The 24,799-nt window shown below is 42.3% G+C and overlaps 1 protein-coding gene across 15 annotated transcripts in view; it reads left to right on the plus strand.

Moving 5' to 3' along the window:
• Positions 1 to 24,799, plus strand: part of FARS2 (phenylalanyl-tRNA synthetase 2, mitochondrial) — a 507,792-nt gene that overhangs the window by 332,331 nt on the left and 150,662 nt on the right. For all 15 annotated transcript variants that reach the window (XM_081054752.1, XM_081054740.1, XM_081054747.1 and 12 more), the window contains one exon: positions 10,766 to 10,917. In XM_081054752.1, the coding sequence (XP_080910878.1) occupies positions 10,766 to 10,917 (152 nt within the window). The remainder of the gene's footprint in view (positions 1 to 10,765; positions 10,918 to 24,799) is intronic.

Genomic DNA, 24,799 nt, shown 5'->3' on the forward strand with positions numbered 1-24,799 from the left:
GTACTATTATATTGCATTGTGTTACCAACTGACAGTGTAAGAGTCCCTTCCTTGAGAATATGAGCAGGTACAGGGCCCTGAAAAGTTTTGATTTTGTAATGGAAGGATAAGATGATTTTAACCTGGGAAAGTACGTGACATTTGTATTTTAAATATTGGGCGGGGGCGTGGGATGAGCCTGGAGCAGGAGGCCGGTTAGGATGGAATAACATTGGTAAACCAAACTCTCAATTTTTAGACACCCCCTCCCCACAGTCACGTTGGCAAGCTTATGAGCTATAACGGCGTGGACAACTGCCAAAATCGTGTATCAGTGGAACTGTCCAAATCAGTGTCTGTTTAGAAAATGATTGTGTGCTTTATGAATGGTATTTCGTGTCGTCTTCACTGCAGTTCGCTCAAGTAGGCGCTATCTCCACTCTATAGACTCAGAAGCTTAAGGTGAGTGAACATAGACGAGTGAACGTACCCGGCCAGGCCAGGGCCCAGGCCTGACTGATTCGGCTGGTAAAATACAGTGACCCACCTTTAGATGTAGACAGCTTGTCATTTACATAGACTATGGAGAGAAGAGTAGCCAAAAGTGCCAGCTCCCATGGTCCTTGTCCCACATTCCAGGAAAGGACAACGTGGAAACAAAGGCGCCATGTTGGTTTCCTAGCGCTGCTGTAACAGGACACCACTGACTGGGGGCTTAAGGCACAGACATCTGTTGTCTCTGTCCTGGAGGAGGGAGGTCTGAGATCAGGGTGCTGGCAGCTTAATTCTGTCTGAAGGGTGTGAGGAAGGATCTGGTCAGGCCTCCCTCATGCCTTCTGGGGGTTCCCCTGGAAATCGTCAGCTTTCTGTGTCTTGTACAAGCATCTCTCAGTTCTCTGGCTGCATCCTCACATGGCTTTCTCCCTGTGTGTGTGTGTCTGTATCCAAATTTCCCCTTTCTATAAGGACACGTCATTCTGAATTAGGGCCTCATTTTAATTTGATTACTTTTGTAAAGCCTTTTCTGCAAGTAAGGTTACATTCTGAGTTATTGGGGGTTAGGACTCCAACATAGTTTGTACAGGACCACAATTCCATCTGTAACAGAGTGGACCATCAATGCCAATTGTGAAGTACCCTCTTGCTGAGAGGCCAGTTCTAGATTGCAGCTAACAGGTTCTAGATCCAATGACTATTCTGAGGAGAGTGAGGCAGAAAGCCTCAGGCCTCTTCAGAACCTTGGAGGTCATGACAGACTGCCTCATGGTAGCCTCCCAGGGGAGATCAGGAGGCGAGTAGGAGATGGCCTTTTGGCAGCAGCTCACAGGCCACTCATCCTTTCCAGGAGGATCACAAGGCATCCTGCCAAGACGGAGTGGAGCTGTGGTTCAAGGCTTTGTCTGTGTGGCCCATGTGGCTAATGCACAAGATTGCCAGGGCGCCGTGGTGGAGCCGTTCTTCTCTACCATACACCTGGCGATAGGGACCCACGTTCTAGTGCAGCTCTGCCTCCCTCCACAGGGGAGCTCCTTGATGCTCGCTACCCCCTACACACACCAAATTGTTTGGTCAACTGGTTGCTGACAGTTTGTTGATGTCCAGGAGTCACAGGTCAAGTTCTCCCAGAGAGCAGGCTCTAAGATGGAGGAGAGGCTGTGGAAGCCCCTCATCGGTGCGCTCACGATCCACACGTGTGGGAGGGCAGGGGCGGGAGCCGGTGGACAGAGGGAGAAGGGCTGCGATGCGTTTACACCAAAGGCCTCAGCCGACCCACAGGCTGCTCGGGAACCAGGGGGACCATTCAGCGTTGTCTCTGCTGCAGTAGGCGTTTCTTAGTCCAGCCCATAAAAAGCAGACTTTTTAAAAATTTGTATAAATATGACTGCATTTCAAGTAGCTACCACAGGCAAGCAATGATGCCTTCACATACGGTTTTATTATCATAAATGTACATTCCTTGTATGTATGCAAAATATACATACATACATGTATATATCATATGTTAGTAAAGAAAGCTTTGGGTACTTTCTAACCCCTTAGTACAGTGATTTCAGTTGTCTGTATTTGAACTCACGACAGTTTTGAATGTGGATCAAAGATGAGGGTCCTTATTCTGACTCCTTGAATGACTTATACTGGGTTTGCAAATCCTAGAAGTTCTATGCAAAAATCTGTGTGGAAATAAGTACTTTTCTGTGTGGAAATATGATGAATCTTTCATCATATTCTCAGAGAGGTCTATGTCCCCTCTGTCCCCTCCCCGATGAAGTTAAGAACCATTGTGTAAGGAAATATGAAGTCCGTTGATGTTGCTTTGTAAGCTGTTCTTTACCTTCTCTAAACACACAGCAGCGATAGATAAAAATCTAAAAAGAGAATGTGAAAAAAGTCAGAACCACGCCTTTACCTCCTCTCCCTAAAGAAAGATTATACTATGGACAAGAGACAAACACTGACACCAAGCAGAAGGCGAGACTGAAGAGAGACACCTGGGCTCAGGTCAGGAGTAGGGAGGGGACACCAGTGCTGGAGCTCGGGCGGAGTCTGGACTGAACGGCTCTGCCAACGTGCTGGGCCAGAGCACACACTCTGCTTGAAACGGGGCAGGTGGTGGGCGTGCTTCCCTGCCCTAGAAAGGAGGCGATAGTCACTGCTGTGGATTGCTGCCAGCCGTGACCTCTAGCTTGTATGAAGCTTGGATCCTAGGAAGTGAGCAGGCCCGAGGCAGGCCCTCTGTAGCGGGAACTGAGAGAAATCACCCACTTCGCATCATCATCAGTATCACCATGGGCAGGAAGCCAGACAGCACTACCAACTTGGTTCTGGGCTAGGAGGAACTGCCAAATACTCTAACCAAGGAGGGCGATTCGTGAGGGAACATCAGCAGTTGTGTCCCATACAAGCTGGGCCTGGGTACACATATTCCAAAGCACGTGAAGAACTCTGACCTAAGAGTGTCAACCAACCAAATCAAAAATCAGAATCTGAATCCATTGGAGGTTAAAGCAAAATCAGAAAGCATTCTTGAAAAGAAGAAAATACCTAATGTCCTCACAGAGATCAATGTAAGAATAATAACCATAGAGGAAGGAGAAGGGAGAGAAGAGGAAGAAGTGGAAGGAGGAGGAGAGGGGAGGATAAGAAGATCTGAATAAGGGGTGAAAGCAGGCAAGAGTAAAATGTAAGTAGATGTGGAAGAAAACAGAAATATCAGAAAGGAGTAATAGATTCACTGAAATGAAGAAGAAAAAAACTAGATGACACCAGACTCAGTTGAAGGGAGAATTAGTAAATAAGAAGCTATCACTGAAGAATTCACCTAGAATACAAAAGTTAAAACAGATCAATTAAGAAAAAGGGAAGACAAATCAAGAAGTTCCACAATATGCATTATTGCAGTTTAAAGGCAATGAAAAGAATGGCAGAGAAGTAATGGTTGGAATTTTTTGGAATTGGTGCAAGACGTGAACCTCTGATCGAAAGCACACAGTACTGAGCAGAATAAAGAGAGATAAATGCAGGCCTGGCCTAATCACAAAGTGCAGAGCCTCAGGATGAAGGTAAAACTTTAAAATTGCTCGGAACAAAAGACAGATTCCCTATGAAGAAACAGCACGGACTGACAACAGAATTGTCGTCATTACTAATAGGTGCAGAAAAATGTTTTCAAAGTGCTGAAGGGAGACCACTGTTTTGTGCCCTGCCCAATGTAAGTGTGAGGACTTTCAGACATATAAATATTGACAGAGGTTCGCCTCCCACATACTTTCACAGAAAAAGCTATTAAAGAATGTTCATCTGCAAGAACGAAAGTGAGAAAGAAAGCTGACAGAAACTGTGAAAGGCCTAAGATTTCACCATGCTTGCAAGTTAACAAAGTAGCCTGCCACACAGAATGACATGAGACTCCTGGGTCAGAGATGAAGGACTGTGTTACTCACAGCACAGAGGCAGCATGCGTTTCATGTGTGCGGTGGTTCTCCTAACCTCCCAAATCCCGAGGGCGTGATGCCGCCAGCGCATACCAGCTCACACCGTGGGCTTAGTGCACAGCTGAAAACTCTTGCATGTAGGAACCCTTCAATCTTTTGTTGGTTCATTTGTGTTGGTTTGCTTGTTTTCCTTCCAATCTTTTAAAGAAACATTAGAAAACCTCACAATCTTTCCTCGTGAGAAAGATGTTATCTGTATTTTCCTGTTGAAGAAACAAATCTGCTCTCTTCCCGGAAGGGAGAAACTACCTCTGTATTCCAAGGCTCTTTGTGATACAAGTGGTTACAAATTGTATGGAAATTCCACAGGGAATTGTCTCCCAATAAAGAGGTAGAATGCAAAAAAAACAAATAAAGAATTAAAAAACAATTTTTAACTTAGAATTAACTGTTGCTTTAAATGACATTATGTTATGTGTGCTTTTTAAAAGATAAAACTCATAGTTTGGGAGAGTTGCTGTTAAAAGAAACTAAGGTTCTTGTCTTATTTAGGAGGCGAATAGAACAACTAAATAAACTTAGGCTTTAGAAAAATTTATTAAAGAATATTGGTGTGTGTGAGTATTAAAGAAGAGAAATACAATTTACAGCTTTTTAAACCAAAGAGGGAAAATATATTAGCAATAGAATATAGGAAAAGAGAAAATTTATGGAAAGTATAAGCTTGTGGGATATATCTAAAGAGGTATACAGAGGAACATTTATAGCCTTAAATGTTTTTATTTAAAAGTAAGAAGACCCCACATATATGAATTATTATTTCACCTAGATAAGATGGAGAAAAAAACAGCATAAAACCAGTTAAATAAGAAACTGTTAAGTAACTGGACTCTGGCTCTTCATCTGCCAACTTTCTTACCTGTAAGTCTGCACACAGATATGAAGGGATGTGTGAGCCTTTTAAAGGGCAGGAGGGGGAGATAGTGCAGAGTAAAGAGACATGGGAGGAAAGCTCAGTGAGCAAAGCTATTTCAGATTAAAAAAAAAAGGGAAGAATAACAACGTCTTTGAAAATCAAATTCATGTGACCCAGATACATGGAGAATTGTCCTTTTTGGAACCATAATTGTTAGTTTTAAAAATCCAGAGTATCCTGGAAAACTTGGGAAATGTGGACACAGACCCCGCAGTGTGGTCAGTTCAATAAGATTTTAGCAGGTGTTTACTAGACAGACACTGTGCTGCTGATGGGCTACACGAATGGGCCAGACAGTAGTGCTGGTCCGGGAGGACATAGCGGCAGAGAAATGAATCAAAACAGGAGGGGCACTTGGCACAGTGGGGGGCCTGGGCTAGGACTGAAAGCAGGGAAGCACATAACTCCACGATTGCCCCAAACCGTCAACCCCCAACAGGGAAGAAAACAGTTCTTGTGTTGGACGTGTCAATAATTGGCAGAGATAAGCGGTGTTAAAAAGGGCAAACTGAAAAATGTTAATAGATTCCTAAGATTAGCCCAACCTCGTAAAATAAGTATATTAGTCCAAGACCATTAGAGGTAGTCACAATGCAATAAATGTGTGGATAATGTATGGAAGGGTAAAAAAAATCCCTTCTAGTTTCTGCTGGGGCTCTGTAACAAAAGACAGATTAAGAGCAAAACAAGTTTATTAACGTGTATTCCTCATGTAACACATAGGAATACCCAGAATTGAGTAACTGAAAGATTTGGTTCGAATTTGGGCTTACATAGCAGTTTAGGAAAAGAACGATACATTTTTAGCGAAGTGATAGGACAAAGGAAAAGTAGCTTGAGTCTCTAGGGGTAGCCAAGTATGGAAAGGTAAATATATAGGAAACTAACTGAAGATAAGGACTAGTTAGTAAAGTTTCTTATCTCTGGGCTGATAAGATCTGGATCTCGATCCACTGATTAGCTTCTGTCCTTCCTACTGGTAGAAATGGGAGGTAGGACACCTTAGCAAATGTATGCCCTGCTCTTAGGTAAGTCAGGGGACGGCTGAGAGATTTTCTTGTATCAGCTTCTCATTTGCCTTCAGCTCAAAATAATCTTTATCCCAAGGCAGCATATTTCGGGGTAGCATATTTTGCTACCCTCCAATAAGAAGAGAGAGTTACAAGGATGTTTACCATCAGTCTGCATAAAGGGAATAAAGTATAAGTTGGGCTGCCCTTTCTGGGGTGTACCAACCACCTCTACCCCAACCCAACCAACACCTGTAGCATGCACAAGTCCTTCAGTGCATTTGCCACACAAATCAAGATTGAACCTGAACTCTTTTGTATGTTAAAGTTGAAATCCTTTGTATACCTTTCTTGAATACTTTACCCTCTTCTCCCAGACGTAGTCATTGTTCAAACATCCAGTGTATAAGCCTTCCCACATCTGTTTTCAATACAATTTATATATATATTAGTTATCCTGTTTTTAACTTCATATAAATATCATACTGCATACATCTTAAAAAAAGAAACTTAACTTTCTTTTAAAAAAAAACTTATTTAAAAAAACATGTTTTTAAATTTTAGCCATAATGATACATGTATCTACATTTCATTCACTTTAAATCTTATGTATTATGTGTATAACAATATATATGAAATAGTAGTTATGCTATGAGGAAGATACTAACAATACCTCCATTTTTCAGATAAAACTGAAAATAGATAAAGCAGTTTGTCCAAGTTATATAGCTAATAAAAAGGATCAAATTTAGGATCACAAATTTTGCCTATTTCATTCCAATTAATTTAGTTCATAGTGTTTCCTGTTTATTGTCTTGGTTAGGATTTAGAATGTGACAGATCTAGGATGAGAGTGGCTATCCTTATCTTTTGACTTTATTTGGAATGCTCTTTAAAAAAATTTAACATTAAATATGTTTGCTGTAGGTTTTCAGTAAATATCTGGTTAAATTAAAGATGTCTTCTATTTATAGTTTGCCAATTGTTTTTCTTATAATAAATAAAGGTTACATTTATCAAATGCTTCTTGTCTGTGAAAAAAATCACATGATTTTTTTTCTTATACTGTATGTCAATTAGTAGATTATTTTTGGTTTTAAATCATTCCCATTATTTAGGAAAATATCTTACTTGTGCATGTTGTAATATTATGTTAATATGCTGTTGAATTGTGTTTGTTGACCTTACATTTAGGATTTTTCATGTAGGTTGTAAGGTAAAATTGGCCTACAGTTTTTTTATGAATTATTCTATGCTTGTTTAGCTTTCGCTTAAAGTTTATAGTAGCTTCAGAAAGTTAGCTGGTTTTTCCTCCTTTTCTTGTTTTCATGAAACAGTTTATGTACAAAGGGATTCCCTTCTCCCGCACCCCATCACACACACACCCCATCACACAGCACAGGCCCTGGCTGTGTGCTCAGCATCTCTCCCAGTGGGCAGTGGGTCACTAAACCTCTCACAACTCACACTTCTCTTTACGACACCATCCAGCTCCCCACCCCGGCTCTAAGCAAATCTTCTCTCCAAGGCCCCCAGAATTCAGCTGTCTGTCTGATGCCTGTCCTGCCTCTCCCCCCGCCCCCACTGGTCTGCTGCAAAGGGTGCAAGTGACCGGTCTAACACTTCTGCTGTAAGAGTTGACTGCTAATTCAATTTGGTACAGAGTCATTGGTTTTACATTTTCTGTCTTGAGTGAAAATTACTCATTTAAGCCAAATTGTCAAATTTATTGTTATTAAATAGCTCATAATATTCACCTGTGACTTTGAAAGTCTCTACTATATCTGTAGTTTAGATCCGCTTTTCAGTTTTTTAAAAACAAGCAAGAATTGTAGAGAGGTTCTCAAAAGAACTAATCAGTCGGCGGTTATTTGATACAACTACGATAATGCTGGGAAAAGCAGAAGGCAGCAGGAAGAGAGGAAGAGCAGATATGAGACGGACTGACTCCAGGAAGAAGCCACAGGCCTGAGTCTGCAGGAGCCGAGCAGGGCTGTGAGCACAGGACGTTGTGGACGTCACTCACTCCGTCACTGGGGATCAGCCCACCTAGCAGTGCAGAACACACAATAAAATAGACATGCCTCTGTCTAGATTAAGAAATGAGAAAACACAAATATCAGATGCTGTTTAAGGTCTGTGAAAGGATTTCAATCTAAAATGGAACAGGAAGATATGAAATGGAGACTCTTGGGCATGTGCCTCAGAACTTAAGAACCGAGAGACTGATTTCCGCTAACTGTGTGATTTACGAAAGACCTAGACTTATTATCGCCCAATGAACATCTACGAAGACTCTCTCCCCATCCATAAGCCATTGACCTTACTGCGTGGACTCTGGCTGGTCTTCCCCTCTTTGCACTTCTCACCCATGAATACAGACCCTCAGTGGACTGGCCTGTAGCTTGCTATATAGCATGTGTTTCATGAATTGCAATTCCTCTGTTATATTCAATTTCTGGTAATCTGAGCTTGCCTGAGTTTACCTCTTTATTCAGGTTGACAGTTCCCATCAAATTTTAAAATTCCTAGCTCTGTGATTGAGGATGATCACATCCCTTCCGGGTACTTTGTCCACCTCTAGCCTCTTTGTCATTACAAGTCTCCCATCCTTATTTACTTGGCATGTCCATTCGCTGGTCCAGGTAGAGAAGAAAGAACAGCTGAATTCGCTGTAATGTAGCCATTGCTCACACAAGGCGGCTCTGTAATGCATTCTCAGTGAATCCCTACAATGTCACCTGGACTCTGCAAAATGATAGCCATTTGGTGGTGAAAAAAGATACACATCCCACCCTCAAGAAATGTAACATACTGGGAAGACATTCCTTAAGTAAGTAATTACAGTGATTTAAAGGACTACAGAAGCGAAGTATAAGGTGAGATAACAAGTGACTACCATGTTTCCCCCAAAATAAGACCGGGTCTTATATTAATTTTTGCTCCAAAAGACACATTAGAGCTGATTGTCTGGCTACGTCTTATTTTCGGGGAAAGACAGTAACAGTCTGGAAGCATAATGAGCATTGTAGCTGAAGACCAGAAGTAGGGTAGGGAGGGCAGGAAATGATACAGGGAGGAAGTAGATTAGTGTGTTCAAGAAACAAGTGAAGTGGGCTGGCCTGAGCCTGGAGAACAGCAGAAAGACAGAGCCTTTTAAGAACTGGGGACTTGACCCTAAGAGCAATGGGAAGCCACTGGATCGCTTTCAACACTGCCTCTGGTTAAGCACCAGAAAGCCTGCATTACAGTAACCATACAACTGCAGTTGTCTTCTTATGTGCAAAAGAAAATTTTATTGTCGCCCTCAAAAAAGCAAGTCACTAATAGGTATCCTACTTCTGACCCATACTAATTAGGATAGTGAATGATACCCTTAGGTAAACCATTTCTTTAAGCTTGTTATGATTTGTAGCTTAAACTAAGTTTGCAATAGTCTAGGTTTTCTCCATGGTTTTAAAAACTGTATTTACTGTAGTATATTTTTAATGTTTTGGGGTCTGTATTCGGGCCGGCTGCATCATGTTGACTGTTGTAGATGGGTTGCTGGCACAGATACCCAGCTGGGTACCTTCTCCCATTGGTGTCATCTCGTCTCATACCCAAGCTCAACAAGTATGCTGCTCAGCTGGGATCAGCTGAAGAGGAGGTTTCCTGCCAGTTCTTGGCAGTTCCAGCCTCTCATCTGATCTCTCTCAACTTCCATATTGCTTAAGGGGGCAAGGGATGTTGTCAGAGGAGAGAGCAACTTGTCTAACCACCAGACTCCTGTCATCATGGATATTGATGACAGCATCTGGACTTAGGAGAGAAACCATGGATGTGTTTCGGGAGCTGTGGTATTTTGTCAAGAGCATGGAGATAGTAGCTTTATTATGTTGCTCTGAAATGTGTGTTCTACACTGATGCATTTGTGTGACAACTTTATTGTTATTTCATGTTGAATGATCATTTATGTTTGAGTGTTTAATTTTTCAAAGGTTTTGCCATTTTAAAAGTTTTACACTTTTTCTGATCAGTGATTTACCAAAGGGCTTAGAGTGATGTCAGGCTTGATGTAAATCAATTTATAAGTTTGCCCTTCTGACAAATTCATAGTTTTAGCAGATATACCCTTAGGACTTCATAGTTATATAATAAAACATTTAATGAAACATTTTTTATTGTGGTGGTAACTTACAGACCTAAAGCATGTTCATATGTGTTAGCCATGTAAACAAATTCAGTAACTCCTAAAAGTATCTAATGTTAAATGTCCCGTAGAATGGTGAACTAGTGAGCTCTAATAAACTGAAAGAAAATGCAGGAAATGGAGGAAATGGCTACGTTGTGTTTATCACATCCTTAGAGGCATAATTTGAAGAGTAACTCCCTAAATGACTACTTATCCGTCCAGTTCTTTATTTTAATTAGAAATACTAACAAATAATGACATTACTAATAGAAATATCAATATCAACAAGCCCTTACTTATTTCTCCATTAAAATAGCTCCCTGAAAGTATCTCAAGAAGTTAATGAATTGCTGTTAATTAAATTTGAACTTTTCTCCTCTAGTATTCAAATGGAAAAAACTAAAATATGATAAATTTAAATGGCTTTATATTAAATTGAACGTTAATGGTGATATAAATATAATATATGGTAATGTTACATGTGAATGTGATAAGACTCTATAACATTCAAAATGGAATTTGCTATTTTGAATATTGACTTACCTTTTAAGTTCATTTTGTTCCTGAAAATTCAAGTGCTGAAATAATGTTTTATCAGCATTTTCTAATTAGCCAAGTATAACTTTCCTTGAAAAATTTAAAGATTCTCATCCAATTAATAAATCAATCTATCTTTTTTCTTTTGTTTCTTTAGCCCTTCAGCAAATATCCTGCTGTGATAAATGACATTTCATTCTGGTTGCCCTCTGAAAATTACACAGAAAACGATTTCTATGACTTGGTCCGAACAATTGGAGGAGACCTGGTGGAAAAAGTTGATCTTATAGACAAGTTTGAACATCCAAAGTAAGTAAAAGAACTTTCTGATTTTATGCATTTTTTTCTCTATGTGATAAATGGCATATGGAAACATACAATAAAATTTTGTTGAAACTGTGCATATGAGACAAAATGTCTGAATTTATAGTGAATGTATAGCTTATCAGAAAAGGCTTTTCTATCAATCCTTTGTGAAAATCTTTCTAATACGTGTTTTCAGTCTCTTCTGCCGTAGTAAAGAAAGTCTATGAAACAAAATGTTTTTAAGATCTTGGAGTTCTCTAGTATTGCTTTTGGAAAGGATTTCGTACCATATCATATCCCAGGAACAGAAGACGATGAGGCAGAAAAAGGAGTTTGTGGGGAAAAAAGGTGTTTGATTAGTATCTCAGTGAATATTTATTAAGCATATACCACAAGCGAAAATCTATATTGGGTCCTAGGATGAAGTTGAATAACTTTGTCAGGATCCATCTCAGTGTTGACCCGTTCTCCGTGGGATGTGTGTGTGTGTGTGTGTGTGTGTGTCTGTCTGTCTGTCTGTCTGTCTGTGTCTCTGTGTGTGTGTGTGTGTGTGTGTGTGTGTGTGTGTGTGTGTTGTCTCTCACTAATCGGGTTTGACTCTGTATTGGTTTTCTTGAATTATATCTTTAAGGATTTGTTCTGATCCATTGTTCTGTTCCCAGCTGTGCATGAGGAAGTTCTCCTGTATCTGATTTATTACCTACGATTTTTCTCTCCAGTGTTTTAAAACTCTTTCTTTCCACTTCATTTTGAGTGCTTTGCTCATTGTTACCTTCTCTGTCCCTTGCTGTGTTTTCTGCAGTCTCTTCTTCCTTGCATACATTCCATTTCCATCTTCAGTTACTTTGTTTTACACCCTTTTCTGAACTCTGCAAACTCACATTTCAGTTCCTCCTGTTTGCTTGCTATCTCTTCCCTGAGTTATTTCTGCTTTGTGATTTTCCTTCATAGAGAAATTGCTTGATTTGTTTTTTAAAATTCATTGTAAAATATTTGTCTAGAAACTTCATATGTTCCATTAGCAGCATTTTTCTATGACTTCCCTGTTAATACCTTTTCTTCCATTCTCCTTTTTTCGCTAACTTTTTAATTGATGTACCAGTGGCGTGCCTGTGGTTGCCTTTCAGCACTCGTATTTGAATGTGTTGGATTTTCTGAACCAGCTGTTTGCACAAGGTTGAGGATTGACTTGGCAGGGAGGGGCTAGTAGTCTTTCTGGCTAGTTGTTTTCAGAACCATAAGGCTATCTTTGTTTCCGCTGCTCAGAAACCAACTCTTTCTTTAAATATGGCTCATTCATCTCTGAGTCTTTGTATAGGCCAGCCTCCCACCCCACACCTGCCTTTATTACAAAGAGGAGATTGACCGTGCTAACTACAGTTTTAACACTTATTGGTGACACAGACTTTGCCCTTCCTAGTGAAACCCTAAGCTCTGAGAAATGTATTTTTGCTGGTGTTCAGGGATATGTGTTTGGAGATATACCACTCTGTGATGTTTCTTCTCTTTACTTCCTCCCATTTGGCTTCTACTTGATTTCAGCTGTTTTTGGAAGCCTTTAAATATATTTTGGAGCTTGCAGATGGTATCTGTCTCCTAACTTTACAGAAAATAGAATGTATGGGATAGCCTGGGTCCCTGACACATTGGAGTACCCGTTCAGCCCTGGACTTGTTTATGAGAAAGAACTTTCCAAGAGTTTACATGTTGATACTGAAAGTCTGGTTTATTACTTTTGAAGAGGAGGAAATATACAGGAACAAGACCAATTGCTAAGTGTTAACCGATATGCCAAAAGCATGTGACTTGTCACTTTTTTCCATTCTTGTTTAATATTTAGATAATCGTCTAGATTCAGAATCCATTCTTAATTTTTTACTTCTCAAGCTCTTGCTTCCTGATACTGCCTGAGATCCACCTCTACCTCTCATGTCAGCAGTGTTAAAAGTGAGATGAGTAGCCTCTCTTGGTTGGAGATTATCAGAACCTAAAGGTTACTGTGAGATGTCATTGCCCTGAACGTGGGGGTAGATATGGTTTGAGGGAGGGGTAAATATGGAGTCTTTCTGACTTGTAAGTGATTGGTAATGATGAGGGTAAATGGAATGGGCATGTTAATTGGAGAGATTGCAGTGACAGTGGGGTAGTATCAGTGTCCTGTGGACCCACGGACAGTCCACGGAAGCAGACAGTAATTAAAAAAAAAATCACTAGACTGTATGGGAGCGCCTATTAACTCAGGTCTACACACACAACCCCATACTAACTGATGAAAGGAGAATTTGTTCAATTCCTTCAGAAGGAGACACTATTTTTGATTGGAAATTTGAAAACAGACAACCAACCAAAAAATACTTCTCACTGGCACTGATCTTACCATCTCTTCAATAAATGTGAAGCAGACATTTCAGGCCTATCATTTTGGAGCTTTGCCAAAGGATTACCTTGCCCAGAGTGTGTACTTATCTTAATAAGGGGCATGGTGATTGGAGTGAGGTTCCTTTGGCAGAGATTGCTAATTATCCCTCAGTGTCCAACCATCTGTTTTAAAAAATAAATAGAATAGCCTTGATTTTTTTTTTCTTTTTCTTTTTTTTATTTTTTATTTAAGCAGCTTGCCATCCAAGTAAAAGTCTATATTCTGAGTCTCCACTGCACCTAGGTGTAGCTATGTGGCCAAGTTTAGTCAATGATTTTAAAGAAGTGTTTCGTGGTATTTCCAAAAGTTTCCTGAAACGTTGGGCTGAGGCTGTCCATTTTCCTTCCAGTTACCTGGACATGAATGTAATGGCTGGTACTTTGGCAACCATTTTGGAGGACAGTGAGACCTTGGTAGTGGAAACTATGTGGAGGGTAGCCTGGGCTTCTGACACCGATATCCGTTCAGCCCTGGACTTTTATGTGAGAGACGAGTATCTGGTTTAAGCCACTATTTTTTAAATCTTTGTTACTGACAACCAAAATAACGACAAACAAACCTTGGTCTTGGAGCATTGAGGAGAAGAACACATTATTTAATAATGATGGCTCACTGTGTAATGATTCTTGGGATATCTAGGGCAGGGGATGGAGAACTTTTCTGTTAAAGGCCAGATAGCAAATGTTTTTTACTTTGTGGGCCATATGGTCTCTGTCACATCTACTCAACTCTGCCATTCCGAAAGCAGCCATAGACAAAACGAAATCAAATGAGCATGGCTGTGTTCAATAAAGCTTTAATTACAAAAACAGGTTGTAGATTTGGCCCATAGTTTGCTGACCCCAGATAAAGGGGAGGGAGACATGTCATTTTTTAAAAGATTCCCCACTCACAAATTCTAAAATTGTCCCCTAGGAAGCCATTTTCCCTTGAGCACCCTGCACCCTCCTGGGCTCCTCCCCTTAAGAGTCCCTGCCTTGGGAGGCGACAAGGGAGGGTTACCTAACCATGTAGTCATCAGTGCATACCTTGACCCCAAGATTTATTTTATTCTCTAAATACATCAATGAAATGTTACCAGATGATCTAAAAGAGTTCTGACCCTTTCTTTGCCTAATAGCAAAAACGGAGAAATGCTGGTCCTGAGTGAAAGATAAAGGACACTCTCTGAAATAAACAAGGAGCTGAACAAACTGAGTATTATTTTTTGAACAACAGCAGATCCCCAGATATTTCAGGGGGACATAAAGTACTGCATATGAACCTAATTCCATCATGTTAGACAATTGGGCACATTTTTTCTTGATTATAGATAACAGTTTGTGCCCCAAAGAACGATAGCTGTTCAGGTTAGAAGAGAATGACATTTTGTTCCAGTCTGTCATTCATAACTTTCTCCCAGAGCTCCTTTGCCACTTAAGTTATAGGCCACGTAATGTGCAGAAGAGTCCTTGTTGTTCTGAATTTCACGTAACGAAAGTATAGCAGTGACCACCTCTGGAGAGGAGAGCTGGGGTCGCTGTGTGTGCTTTGATACCTTTGGCTTATTATCCTATACGCATGTACTGAGTAAGGAGAAACCGCAGGTGATCAAAATATTTCTTAGGTTGGGGTTGGAGAAAGCAAAGAGAAACCAAAGGAAACCTAACCATTGTCTTAACTGCTAACGCCTCATATGGGGAAGCGAGCGGCCTTTTGTGAATTGTAAAGACGGACTGTCAAGTAAACTGGACTTGGCTAGGACAGACTTGGGTTGAATTTAAGGCAGAACTTTACGAAAGTTAGACTTGGGGAATTTAAAATACTTGCTTTGACTGCAAGAAAGGGGTGGGTGTAAAAAATGTCCCAGGTGTCTGCAGCAGGGGCTGGCTGGAGACGTCCCCAAAGCAGTTCTGCTCCTACACTTCCACCTCGTTCCTGGGGCCGCTGCTGGCTTTGCCACAGCCTGCTCGTACAGTCGAGGGCACGTTTCCTGAATCTACGCACCGTTTGTTGGTCAGGGTCTGTTGCAACGCTAGAGGTGACACGCTGACCTACCACACCAGAGGTGAGTCTCAGGTCTTCTCAGCCCGACCTGACCTTCCTCACGGTTGCCTTCTTTGTAACTGAGCACTTGCAGTTTTTAAAAATTTGGTGTACCTCGTTTTATTGCATTTCACTTTATTATGCTTTGCAAATACTGCATTTTCATCTACGTGGAGGCAAGACCCTTCACAAGCCAAAGGATTACAACTCCCTGAAGGCTCAGGGGAAGGTTAGCATTTTTTAGCAATAAAGTAGTTTTAATTAAGGATACACATTATTTTTTTAGACATATGCTATTGCACACTTATTAGACAACAGTGTAGTATAAATATAACTTTTATAGGCAGTGGGAAACCAAAAAATGTGTGTCACTCATTTTATTACGGTGGTCTAGAACCAAACCCACAGTATCCCCGAGGTAAGCCTGTGGGCGTAATAGAACACTTGTCCTAACTTCTAATGGGATTCTGTAGACGGACCCCAGAACCCCAGAAGAGGCACCTTCTCAGCGTGGCTGGCTCCTCTGCTGAGTGGGTGTGCGTCGTGGGCATAACTCTTCATGGTGTGGTGTGAGAGCAGCTGTGGATAAGACAGTTCAAGTGACTTCTCCTTCCTTCAGTCCTGCCCTCTCTTCTTTCTTTTTTTGGTGTGTTTACTCATTTGTTCTTTGTCAAATAGCACCCAATAAAAATGCCAACACATAAAACTTTGAAAATAAAAAAGGTAGAGATTCACCCATCACCTGAACACCTACCACCCTTAACATTTTTACATTTCCCAGCCTTGAGTTTTTCCATTGTGTGCATCAAATGACATTTGACCCTTGAATATAGAAGATGGTCTATGCTTTGTATTATCACCCCCTTGGTTTTTATGGAGCCAAACAACACATTAATAAACTAGCAATAAAAAGCACAAGGTGGCAATAAGGCTGATGAAGCCTAATAAATGGCCTGCAAAGTTTCTTGCACACAACTTATGCTCAGTAAACTGTCACTGACTTAAAATAAGAGTCATGTGTCTAGGGCTATCAATTCAGAGGAAAGAGGCCGCTGGTCTGGGAAGGTTTCCCAAGGAGACAGGGTAGCAAACCCTCTGTGTCTGGCTCACTGCTGATATCTTGTGAACGAGATGGACTCCATCCTGATTTTAATTAATGTGAGTAAATGCTCTTTAGTAGGAAACTTGAGTTTCTGTAAAAAAACAAAAAAGAAACCTCTGGGGATTTAGGTTCTTCTGTTGCCAGGACAGATTCACTCATGATGGCCATTTTAAGACAAAGGGGACTTATTTAGGGACACGCCTGAATCAGAACCGGAAAGGTGTTTGGAGCTGCAGCAGATCTCAGAGCCAGCCACCTGCTGCCTGTGGCGCCTCTGGCGTTGCCCTCTCCTGCTCCTCCTGGCTGGCATCTGTCCTCCACCCACCTGCCTCCTCTTACCTGCACCTTAACATCTCCACCTCCTTCTCCATTGGCCAGTCTTTTCTGGCCAGTCCTCTCCACGGTCCCGTACAGATTCTGGGAGGAACTAACCTAATTGAGCAAACTGTCATCATCCCTTTTGGGCAGCGCCCCTACACCAGGCTGCCACCTAGGGATCTGGGCAGGCTGTGGATGGAACACTGTTGGGTCAAGAACCCGTTGTTGACCTAGTCAGGGGCCATTCAGCAAACAGCCCCGCACCGCCTCCCACAACAAGAAGCCACAGGCGGAGCGTTTCCAACCAGGAGGATTCACTGGACAGTTTTTCAGAACCAATACCCAAGACTGCCTGCCTCTTGCCCATCGTCCACCAGTCTGCCGTACGTATAGAACTGTGCGTAGCTGCTCCCAAAGGTTGTCTCATTCACCTCTTTTATTCTTTATTTGCATTTAAACTTTTCTAGGCTTTTCCACTTGATAGAAACTCCTTAGGTGGAAGTGTGGTGTAGTAGCTCGTTTTCATCTTCCAGCAATGTTTATGTTTGTGGAAGAAAGCTCACTGAATGATTCTTCTTCATTCCTTAAAAGCTTTTTTAATGGCCGGAAGTACTTATGACAGAAGAGTTAGAGGCAGTGCCGTCCAGTGGAAAGAGCTCAGAATTCAAGAGTCAAAAACCATGCATTCTGCATCCTATGTGTCTTGCCTTTCCACATCCCACATATCTCATACGGGGACTGCCCGAGCCTCAGTTTCCTCATGTACCATCAAGAGCATCGAAATCACCCTTAAATAGTAGCTGTAAAAAGTACTTGAGTCTACATATGTGAAATGCTTTGAAAATTGCTGAGAGTTCTAAAGAAATGGAAATATTAGAGCAAAACCCAGTAACATTCACAATCAACCTATTTTGTTTATTAAAACAAAATAACCTCCATACAGCTTGGAATCTTGCATTTGGCAGCCAAATTCATGTGACTGGGACATTCTGGTCATAAAGGGAAGTAGAATGAGACTTCATAGAAAACTGTCGTTCTGAAATGATGCATGTTCTTCCTGCAATTTAAGGAGTACATTTTTAATCAGAAAAAAAGAAATTCTTTGTAAAGTGGCACAGATGCTGGTCAGCAGAGCTTTGCAGTCGATGTGACTGTTCTCTGCTTGTGTGGGGAGAGATCGCGATGGACAGTGGCAGGTGGGCTGACAGCTCTGGTTTGCAGATCACTTCCCGGCCTTGTTCCTTCTGACAGAGCCGAATAAATGCGATTATCTGAACTTAAAGACTGCTCAGCACTGCAAAGCCAAACCACAGCAATCGTGGCTGGCTTGTCAGTACCCGTGTCCCCTTGAAATTGACAGCATGCACTACCAAAGGGATGGCTAGAGGAGGCCGCCTGCTTTAGAACTCCACTGGCTTCTTGCCCTTTCTTGATTTTTGTTGCAATGTTGGTGGTGTGAGTATAAGGACTTATATTGTTGTGATTCAGACAGCCCAGAAAGCAGTTCTAAAAAAACCATTTTTAGCCTGGATATTTGTTTCTCCCTACCTTCCTTCCTTTCCTCCTTTCCAAAGCCATCTTGTTAAAGCCGTCCACAAGGAGTGCATCTCATCGCTGTCACATAGCAGCCCTGTTTGCCACTGGTGTCAGACAAATTAAAGCACAATTAGTTCAGTTCCTGAACACTTTGTTCCTCCTTGTCCCCCAGTGTGGTACCATTTGCTGGAGGATTCTTTGGGATTCCCCTCAGTGCTGACCTGGCAGGAGGAGAGCATCTCGGTACAGAGCAGGAAGGAGCAGAGACTGCTCGATGGCAGTCAGACAAGGAGAGAGGCCGGGCACTGAGTGAACTGCAGCGTTAGTGAGCTGCTGAGTTATGGCACATTTTCGTGAAAAGTACTAATGAAGCCACTCTTTCCTCTAACTTTCAGTTAGCAGTTTTCAAGGGGTTCTTTGGATACTTTCCTTGGTATCCCATGTACCTGTTTGCAGGGTGGGGACTGAATACTCTCTTTCTAAGATGCAAAGTAAGAGTAACTCATGGCCCTTGACATTTCCCAGTCCTACCCACCAACAGTACTGATCAGGAAGCAAAATAAAATGCACACCAAGGGCAAACCAGGAGGGGAAAGTAAGTCTCAGAATTGCTAACAGATGGGGCAGTCCCACCCCATCATTTTGGGCAATTATGAGTAAGGCTCTAAATTGTTTTGGTTGTTTAAATTTGTTATCCCAGGTCACCTGGCTACCACCCAGATTTGAGGCCCGAGCTAGCAACGGGAGTCTGCCCTCCCGTTACCCCCTTCCACTGTCTGTTTCTGTCACTTCATTCCTCAGACCCCACAGAGGCGTGGCCTTGAACGGACCTCGGCTATTATAGCTAATGATGTGTCTTTGTACCCAAGAGATTTATGAATCCAAATACAGCCTGACACTGCACAGAATTGTTCATAGGATAAGAAAACAGTTGTCTTAATTATAGATTTTGCAGTTGAGTCTCTAAAGGTGGGCCTATGATTTGTAAGGAGGTGTCAGGGATATCCAGGGGAGGCCTCTTTGAGTCACTCTCCAAAAACTGGAATTCCTGAACAGCAGAGATGGCCCTGGCAAACTTTGCTGGTCTCCTCCAGAGCAAGAAACAAGCCCTTCCCTGCTGCCAATCCTTCTGGGCTCCAGCATCACACACAAGGCCAAGGCCACAGCTCATACACAGTATCCAGGCTGGGCCAGGGCCGTGCAGCAGCCCTGTCTGTCTCTCGGGCTAGTTATTTCCTTAACTCGGTCATAACTTAGACTCAAGCAGCAGCCAGGAGGGTGTACAAATGGAGGCAAGGACAGGCACATGCAGGGACGAAAGGTCAGCTCCAGGGGGAGGGACCAGGCGTGTGCACAGATGATCCAGGCAGCACCCGAGGTCTGTGATGTCTCTTAGGGACATTGGTAGAAGGCCACCCTGTCAGTGAGCACAGTTGGAGTGGTGCGGTGGCACAGACAGGCTGTCACAGAGAAGCCGCCTCAGGGGCAGCAGTGCCGTTACTGGTGGAAGGGAGTCCTAGTTAGAGCTACTGGTGGAAGAATGTGGAGGCTGCTCTTCTGGGATGGGAAGCTGTGAGGCTGCAGCCGAGTCTCCTGGGATGAGAAGCCTTCATGCTGCCTCGGAATGGTCAGCAGGGTTGCCTGGGTGCTGCGTTGGTGAGTTCCTGGCCAGGGCTCCTGACCATCTCCACCTTAAGAGCTGGGATGGGGCTCCTTTTCCAGAATGAGGCTGAATCTGAGACGTGGAGAGTGGAGGCTGGAGGGACGACCACGTAAAAAAATCTAGACCAAGTCTTTGATGAGCTTCAACTTGTTTTTTGATTGTCTGTTTTGTTTTGTTTTAATAATCTAAGGCTTCACTGTGATCCACTATTCAAGTATAGTTTGGAGTGAGGAAAGGTGTTATCATGATGGGAGCTTAATCAGGTGTCTAGTAAGGAAAGAACAAGGTAGAATGTCCCCTAAGGTTTACATGAAGAAGAGAAAGACACCTCGAGACAATGTAGTCCAAGGAGGGGAACCCTATCCTGGTTGGGAGAGTGAGAGGACTGACTCATCAGACATTTAGGAAATGAGTTAGTGAACTTACATGCAAATATCACCGCGTGTCACCGCTTACCTGTTCACACGTCTCAGTCTCCTGCACAGTTCTCCTCATGTGTTTGTGGCAGTCCCAAACGTGTCTCTTATGTGCTTCCAAACAAGCTGACTTCTCCTGGGCCCCCTGGGGCTTCGTGCTGGCATCGCTGGCCTCGTTGTTGCCCCCCTCTGCCCTCCCAGCACACGTTGTTGAGACTTGTGGTCTTCATGGTGTCCTATGGTATCTCACGTTTGTGCAGAGCTGTGTCTTCCCCCACTGGTGTAATAATGTCATCTGAGCTCTGCTTTGAGCCACACCTTCCTACATATGTTCCAAGGCCCTTCCTTTGTCTTTCCCCTCAGGTAAACACATGTAAAGAAAGGCTTGGCGGTTTCAGTTCAGACCTGATGAAATCTCTGTTTAGACTAAAAATATTTTCCATGGGAGCACAATTTAGATGAAGACAAAATCAACAAAAAGCCTGTTGTCTTATAATCTTTTGTGAACATCACCATTTTGTGAGATGTCTTCTGTGTATAATTTTCTCAGAGGAGAAAGAATACCTCATACAAGTTTTTAGATTCTGTTTGATGGATATGGCTACTTTTCTTAACTTCCACTTCCTTCTGAAGGAAAGTGACAATAGTAAGATGAGAGAGGAGACTCGTAGTGAAAATTAAGCAGGTAAAGTATTTGTACAAGACATGACAGCTGTGGTCTAGACAATACACAGAATTTACTGGAATAATTGCTTTTCCCAGCACTCATTAAATATGGAATTTCTCTAGCAGATTATCTGTCCCTCTGTGTACATGGTATAAAATTTTGAATTTCTGTAGTAATGGTGGAATAAGCATTTCTAGCATGTTCTTCTGTTTTAGGAATTGCCGCATTGTGTTATATTGATTCATTTATATCATTGCACTGTGAGTTACTGTCAAGTATGGGATGTTGAACTTTCTACTATGTTTGGGATATAGAACACAGTAAGTACTCAGTAAACATTTTTGATGAGTAAATTATAAAGAGAAAAAAGAAAAAATTGGCAACAATATAAGTTATGTCATATTTCCTCAGGACAAAACTGACAGCACTTTCTGTATAGACCAAAAAGATACCCCACCTGGTAACATTTCCAGCTGGGGGACCAGAACTCTTCAGTCTCAATTATGGCGATTTTCAGGAAAGAAGAGAAACTGAGTAGGGTGGGGACTGCTCTTTATGGACAGGAATTGATTTGTAATAAGTTGGTTCTGAGTAAACTGCTGGTTTAAAAGTAATGTGTTTTGGACCAAATGTTCAGATAGAGAAAAGGAATAAAGAAGAGGAAAAAAGAAAAGCGCTTTTAAGAAGGTTGGTCATATTCTATATAAAATACATGATAAAGCTGGTGGCTGCCAGGACTGGAAAACTGGTGTGTTGGAAGTGTGCAGATTATTCATGGTTTTTTGGGAAAACCTTTTCTGATTGGAAGAGACAGAATCACGGGGTTGGATAGGAAATCGGGGAGTCAGACCATGATGTGTATATGTGTTACTTTGTCACGTACTTGCTCCACATCCACAAGGTGAGGAGCAAGGACAATTTTTGAAAGAAGGTAACACGAAAGGAAGTAAAAAGTTGTCTATACGGGGAAGACAGAGACTCTTTAGATCTGAATGTGGCGTTTCCAAACCACTATGTGCCTAAGCCATCCTGTTTAGAGTAACAGGAGTCGCGGACGCCTGCCATGAGCTGTGGGCGCCCTTTTTTAGAAGCAGCTTCTTCCCCATGTGCTTGGTTAATAGGGGACCTTCCTCGTTGGGACAGTGGCACTCTGCCCCTTGAGATACTTGATTGGTCCAGAGGTAGGCACCTAACAAAGCTGGTCAAATAATGCCTTTTCTGTATGACGTTTGGATGGAAAATCAAAGAGAACTTAAAGCCGTGAGCGATCAAGCTGTAAACCATCTGTGGCCATGTTCCTACAGTGAGGAGAATGTGATGAGCAGAGAGAAGGAAGCAGCAGAGCCGAGAGGTGGGAAGGAAAGGAAGTGTTGACCCGGCGAGTGTCCGGCTGCTACCTGTTCTGAGACCCGGCTACACCCTCCTGTGCCCACAGCTCAGCTGCCCACTCTGTCCTCAGACTCCTTAAGCGAGTGTAAGTTCCCTGAGGATTTGAGGTGGGTTTCCAGTACCTGAGACCAAATGAGTTTTGAGTCACATGTAATTGCAGATTTTGGGCACTACAGGAGGGCAAGAAGGAAGGGGTAGCAGGCTGACGCCATCAACTTCCTCGTCAGAGCACTCAAGTGCCGCAGAGATGAGGTGTGGCCTGCAGGCTCCTGACGATTCTTTTCAGTATGAATTTTAAATGTCCTTTTCCTCCTAGCTGGAGTAGCTAAAAATGAATGCTTTGTCAAGTTGTGACTCATTCATTTCAGTGAACATTATTGAACACTTAGCGTGGGGAACACATGCTATCTGTGACATTTGTGGTCAGGAGATATAAAAGTGACTTTTAAAAATGAGCTCTTGGGTTGGCCGGTTAGCCTCGTTGGTTAGAGCGCGGTGCTCTTAACAACAAGATTGCCTGTTTGATCCCCACATGGGCCACTGTGAGCTGCGCCCTCCACAACTAGATTGAAACAACTACTTGACTTGGAGCTCATGAGTCCTGGATAAACACAGTTAAATAAATAAAGTTTAAAAAAAAATGAGCTCTTGTCCTCCAGGAGCTTACAGTCTGATAGGTTGGTGTGCATAGATATTTGAAATTATATGTAAAAAGTGTCTTAGATGAGAGATGCATCATCATTATTTCAAAGAAGGGTAACACCTCACTTTGCCTTAAATGCTCAGAAAACTTTTTAGAGACCATGGTTTAGCTAAATCTTGAAAAACAAATAGGAATTAGATATGGAAGGGGCCAAGAAATTCCAGGTAGAATGGGCAGCTTGCACAAAGACAGGAAGACAGATATGAGAGCAATTTAGTGTGACCAACATGTATAGGAAGAATTGGGGACAAATGAAGCAAAAGCGTTTGAAAGGGGTCAGATCTTAAAGGCCCGTATTCCCTTATAAAAATGTGGACTTACGTGACAGAACATGGGGAGCCATTGAGCTAATTCATCTGTTTGCAGTTTATAAATAATTGTCTTGAGACTGTTGGCCAGGGGGTAGGTTGGTGGTAGGAAAGGATACAGAAGCTCATCTGAGGAATCTGAGCAGAAGGAGGTGAGAGTCTGAGCTGAGACAAATGGCAGGGGGCTTGTGGGAAGAAGCTGACTAATGGAGAAGATATTTGGGAGTTAAAATCCATAAGAAAGGTGGGCCCATTTGAAGAAGAGAACATGGAGATGGAGGAATGAAATGTAGCTCCGAGTCCTGACTTGTGTGATAATGAGGATGGTGGTTGACACTGAAATAGGGGTTAAGTCGGGGGAGCAGTGCTTTCTGGGAATTATCTGAATGCGTTTGGACTTCTTGAGTTTTTGGTGGGACACAGCTCATAAAGGATCAGCCAGGATGGCCATATACACTTGACAGTGGGAGCTCCGGCATGACTGAGATGCCCAGGAAGTGTCTAGAACAGGAAAAGAGTTAGACGAAGAGAGAACCCAGGGAAGGTTTAAGGGATGGGAGTGAGTGAAGGAACTCAGAGAGTCAGCCAAGAGTCAAGGCAGGGGAGCTTTGGCTGGGGGACGAAAGCCATGGAAGGTGTAGTCTTGCAGAAGTGGGATTAGAGGGCAGTCGGGTGACATGCCCAGACCACATGGATTTGGCTGTGAGGAAGTCTTCAGCGGTAAGTTTAATGGATGATCACGTTTCTTCACATTCTCCTCCTGTTTTACCTCCACTTACATTTACTCCACAAATGTTACTAATCAGAGAATATTTTATTTCATGAATATATACAGAGGGTTGATATGTTACGAAGCAAACAAAATGTCCTAATTCTGGTAACTGGATCTGCCTTTCATAACTATGTGTCTGGCAATTTTCATTTGAAGTAATGATGTAGGGAAGTTTCACTTCCTGTCACCTGTTTTTATTTTCCCTCCCTGAGAAGAAGAAATTATACAGATGTGATGATTAGACATCATTTCTCCTCCCCCCACTTGGGTGGCCCACTTAAGACAAATTCATTAAATTCATTTCACAGGGGACAGCCAATGTATTTAACTTAAGAAAGCAGATGGCATGCAAATTAAGACCTGAAGTATGAATGGAATTTGGAATTTGAGCAATACTTGGATCAGCATTTCTTAAAATGGTACATGGGGGAAAAACTTAATACAGTTGCATATATTTCTCTTTCGTTTCGCCTGGCAGGGGAACCTTATCACCTGTGGTGTGGCATTGCCACTGCAAAGTATGCGTCCACCCCTGTGGAACTGAAATGCAGTACAGTGCCAAGTACA

The sequence above is a fragment of the Rhinolophus hipposideros genome (assembly GCF_964194185.1).
Source record: "Rhinolophus hipposideros genome assembly, chromosome: 8".
In the NCBI taxonomy this organism is placed as follows: domain Eukaryota; kingdom Metazoa; phylum Chordata; class Mammalia; order Chiroptera; family Rhinolophidae; genus Rhinolophus; species Rhinolophus hipposideros.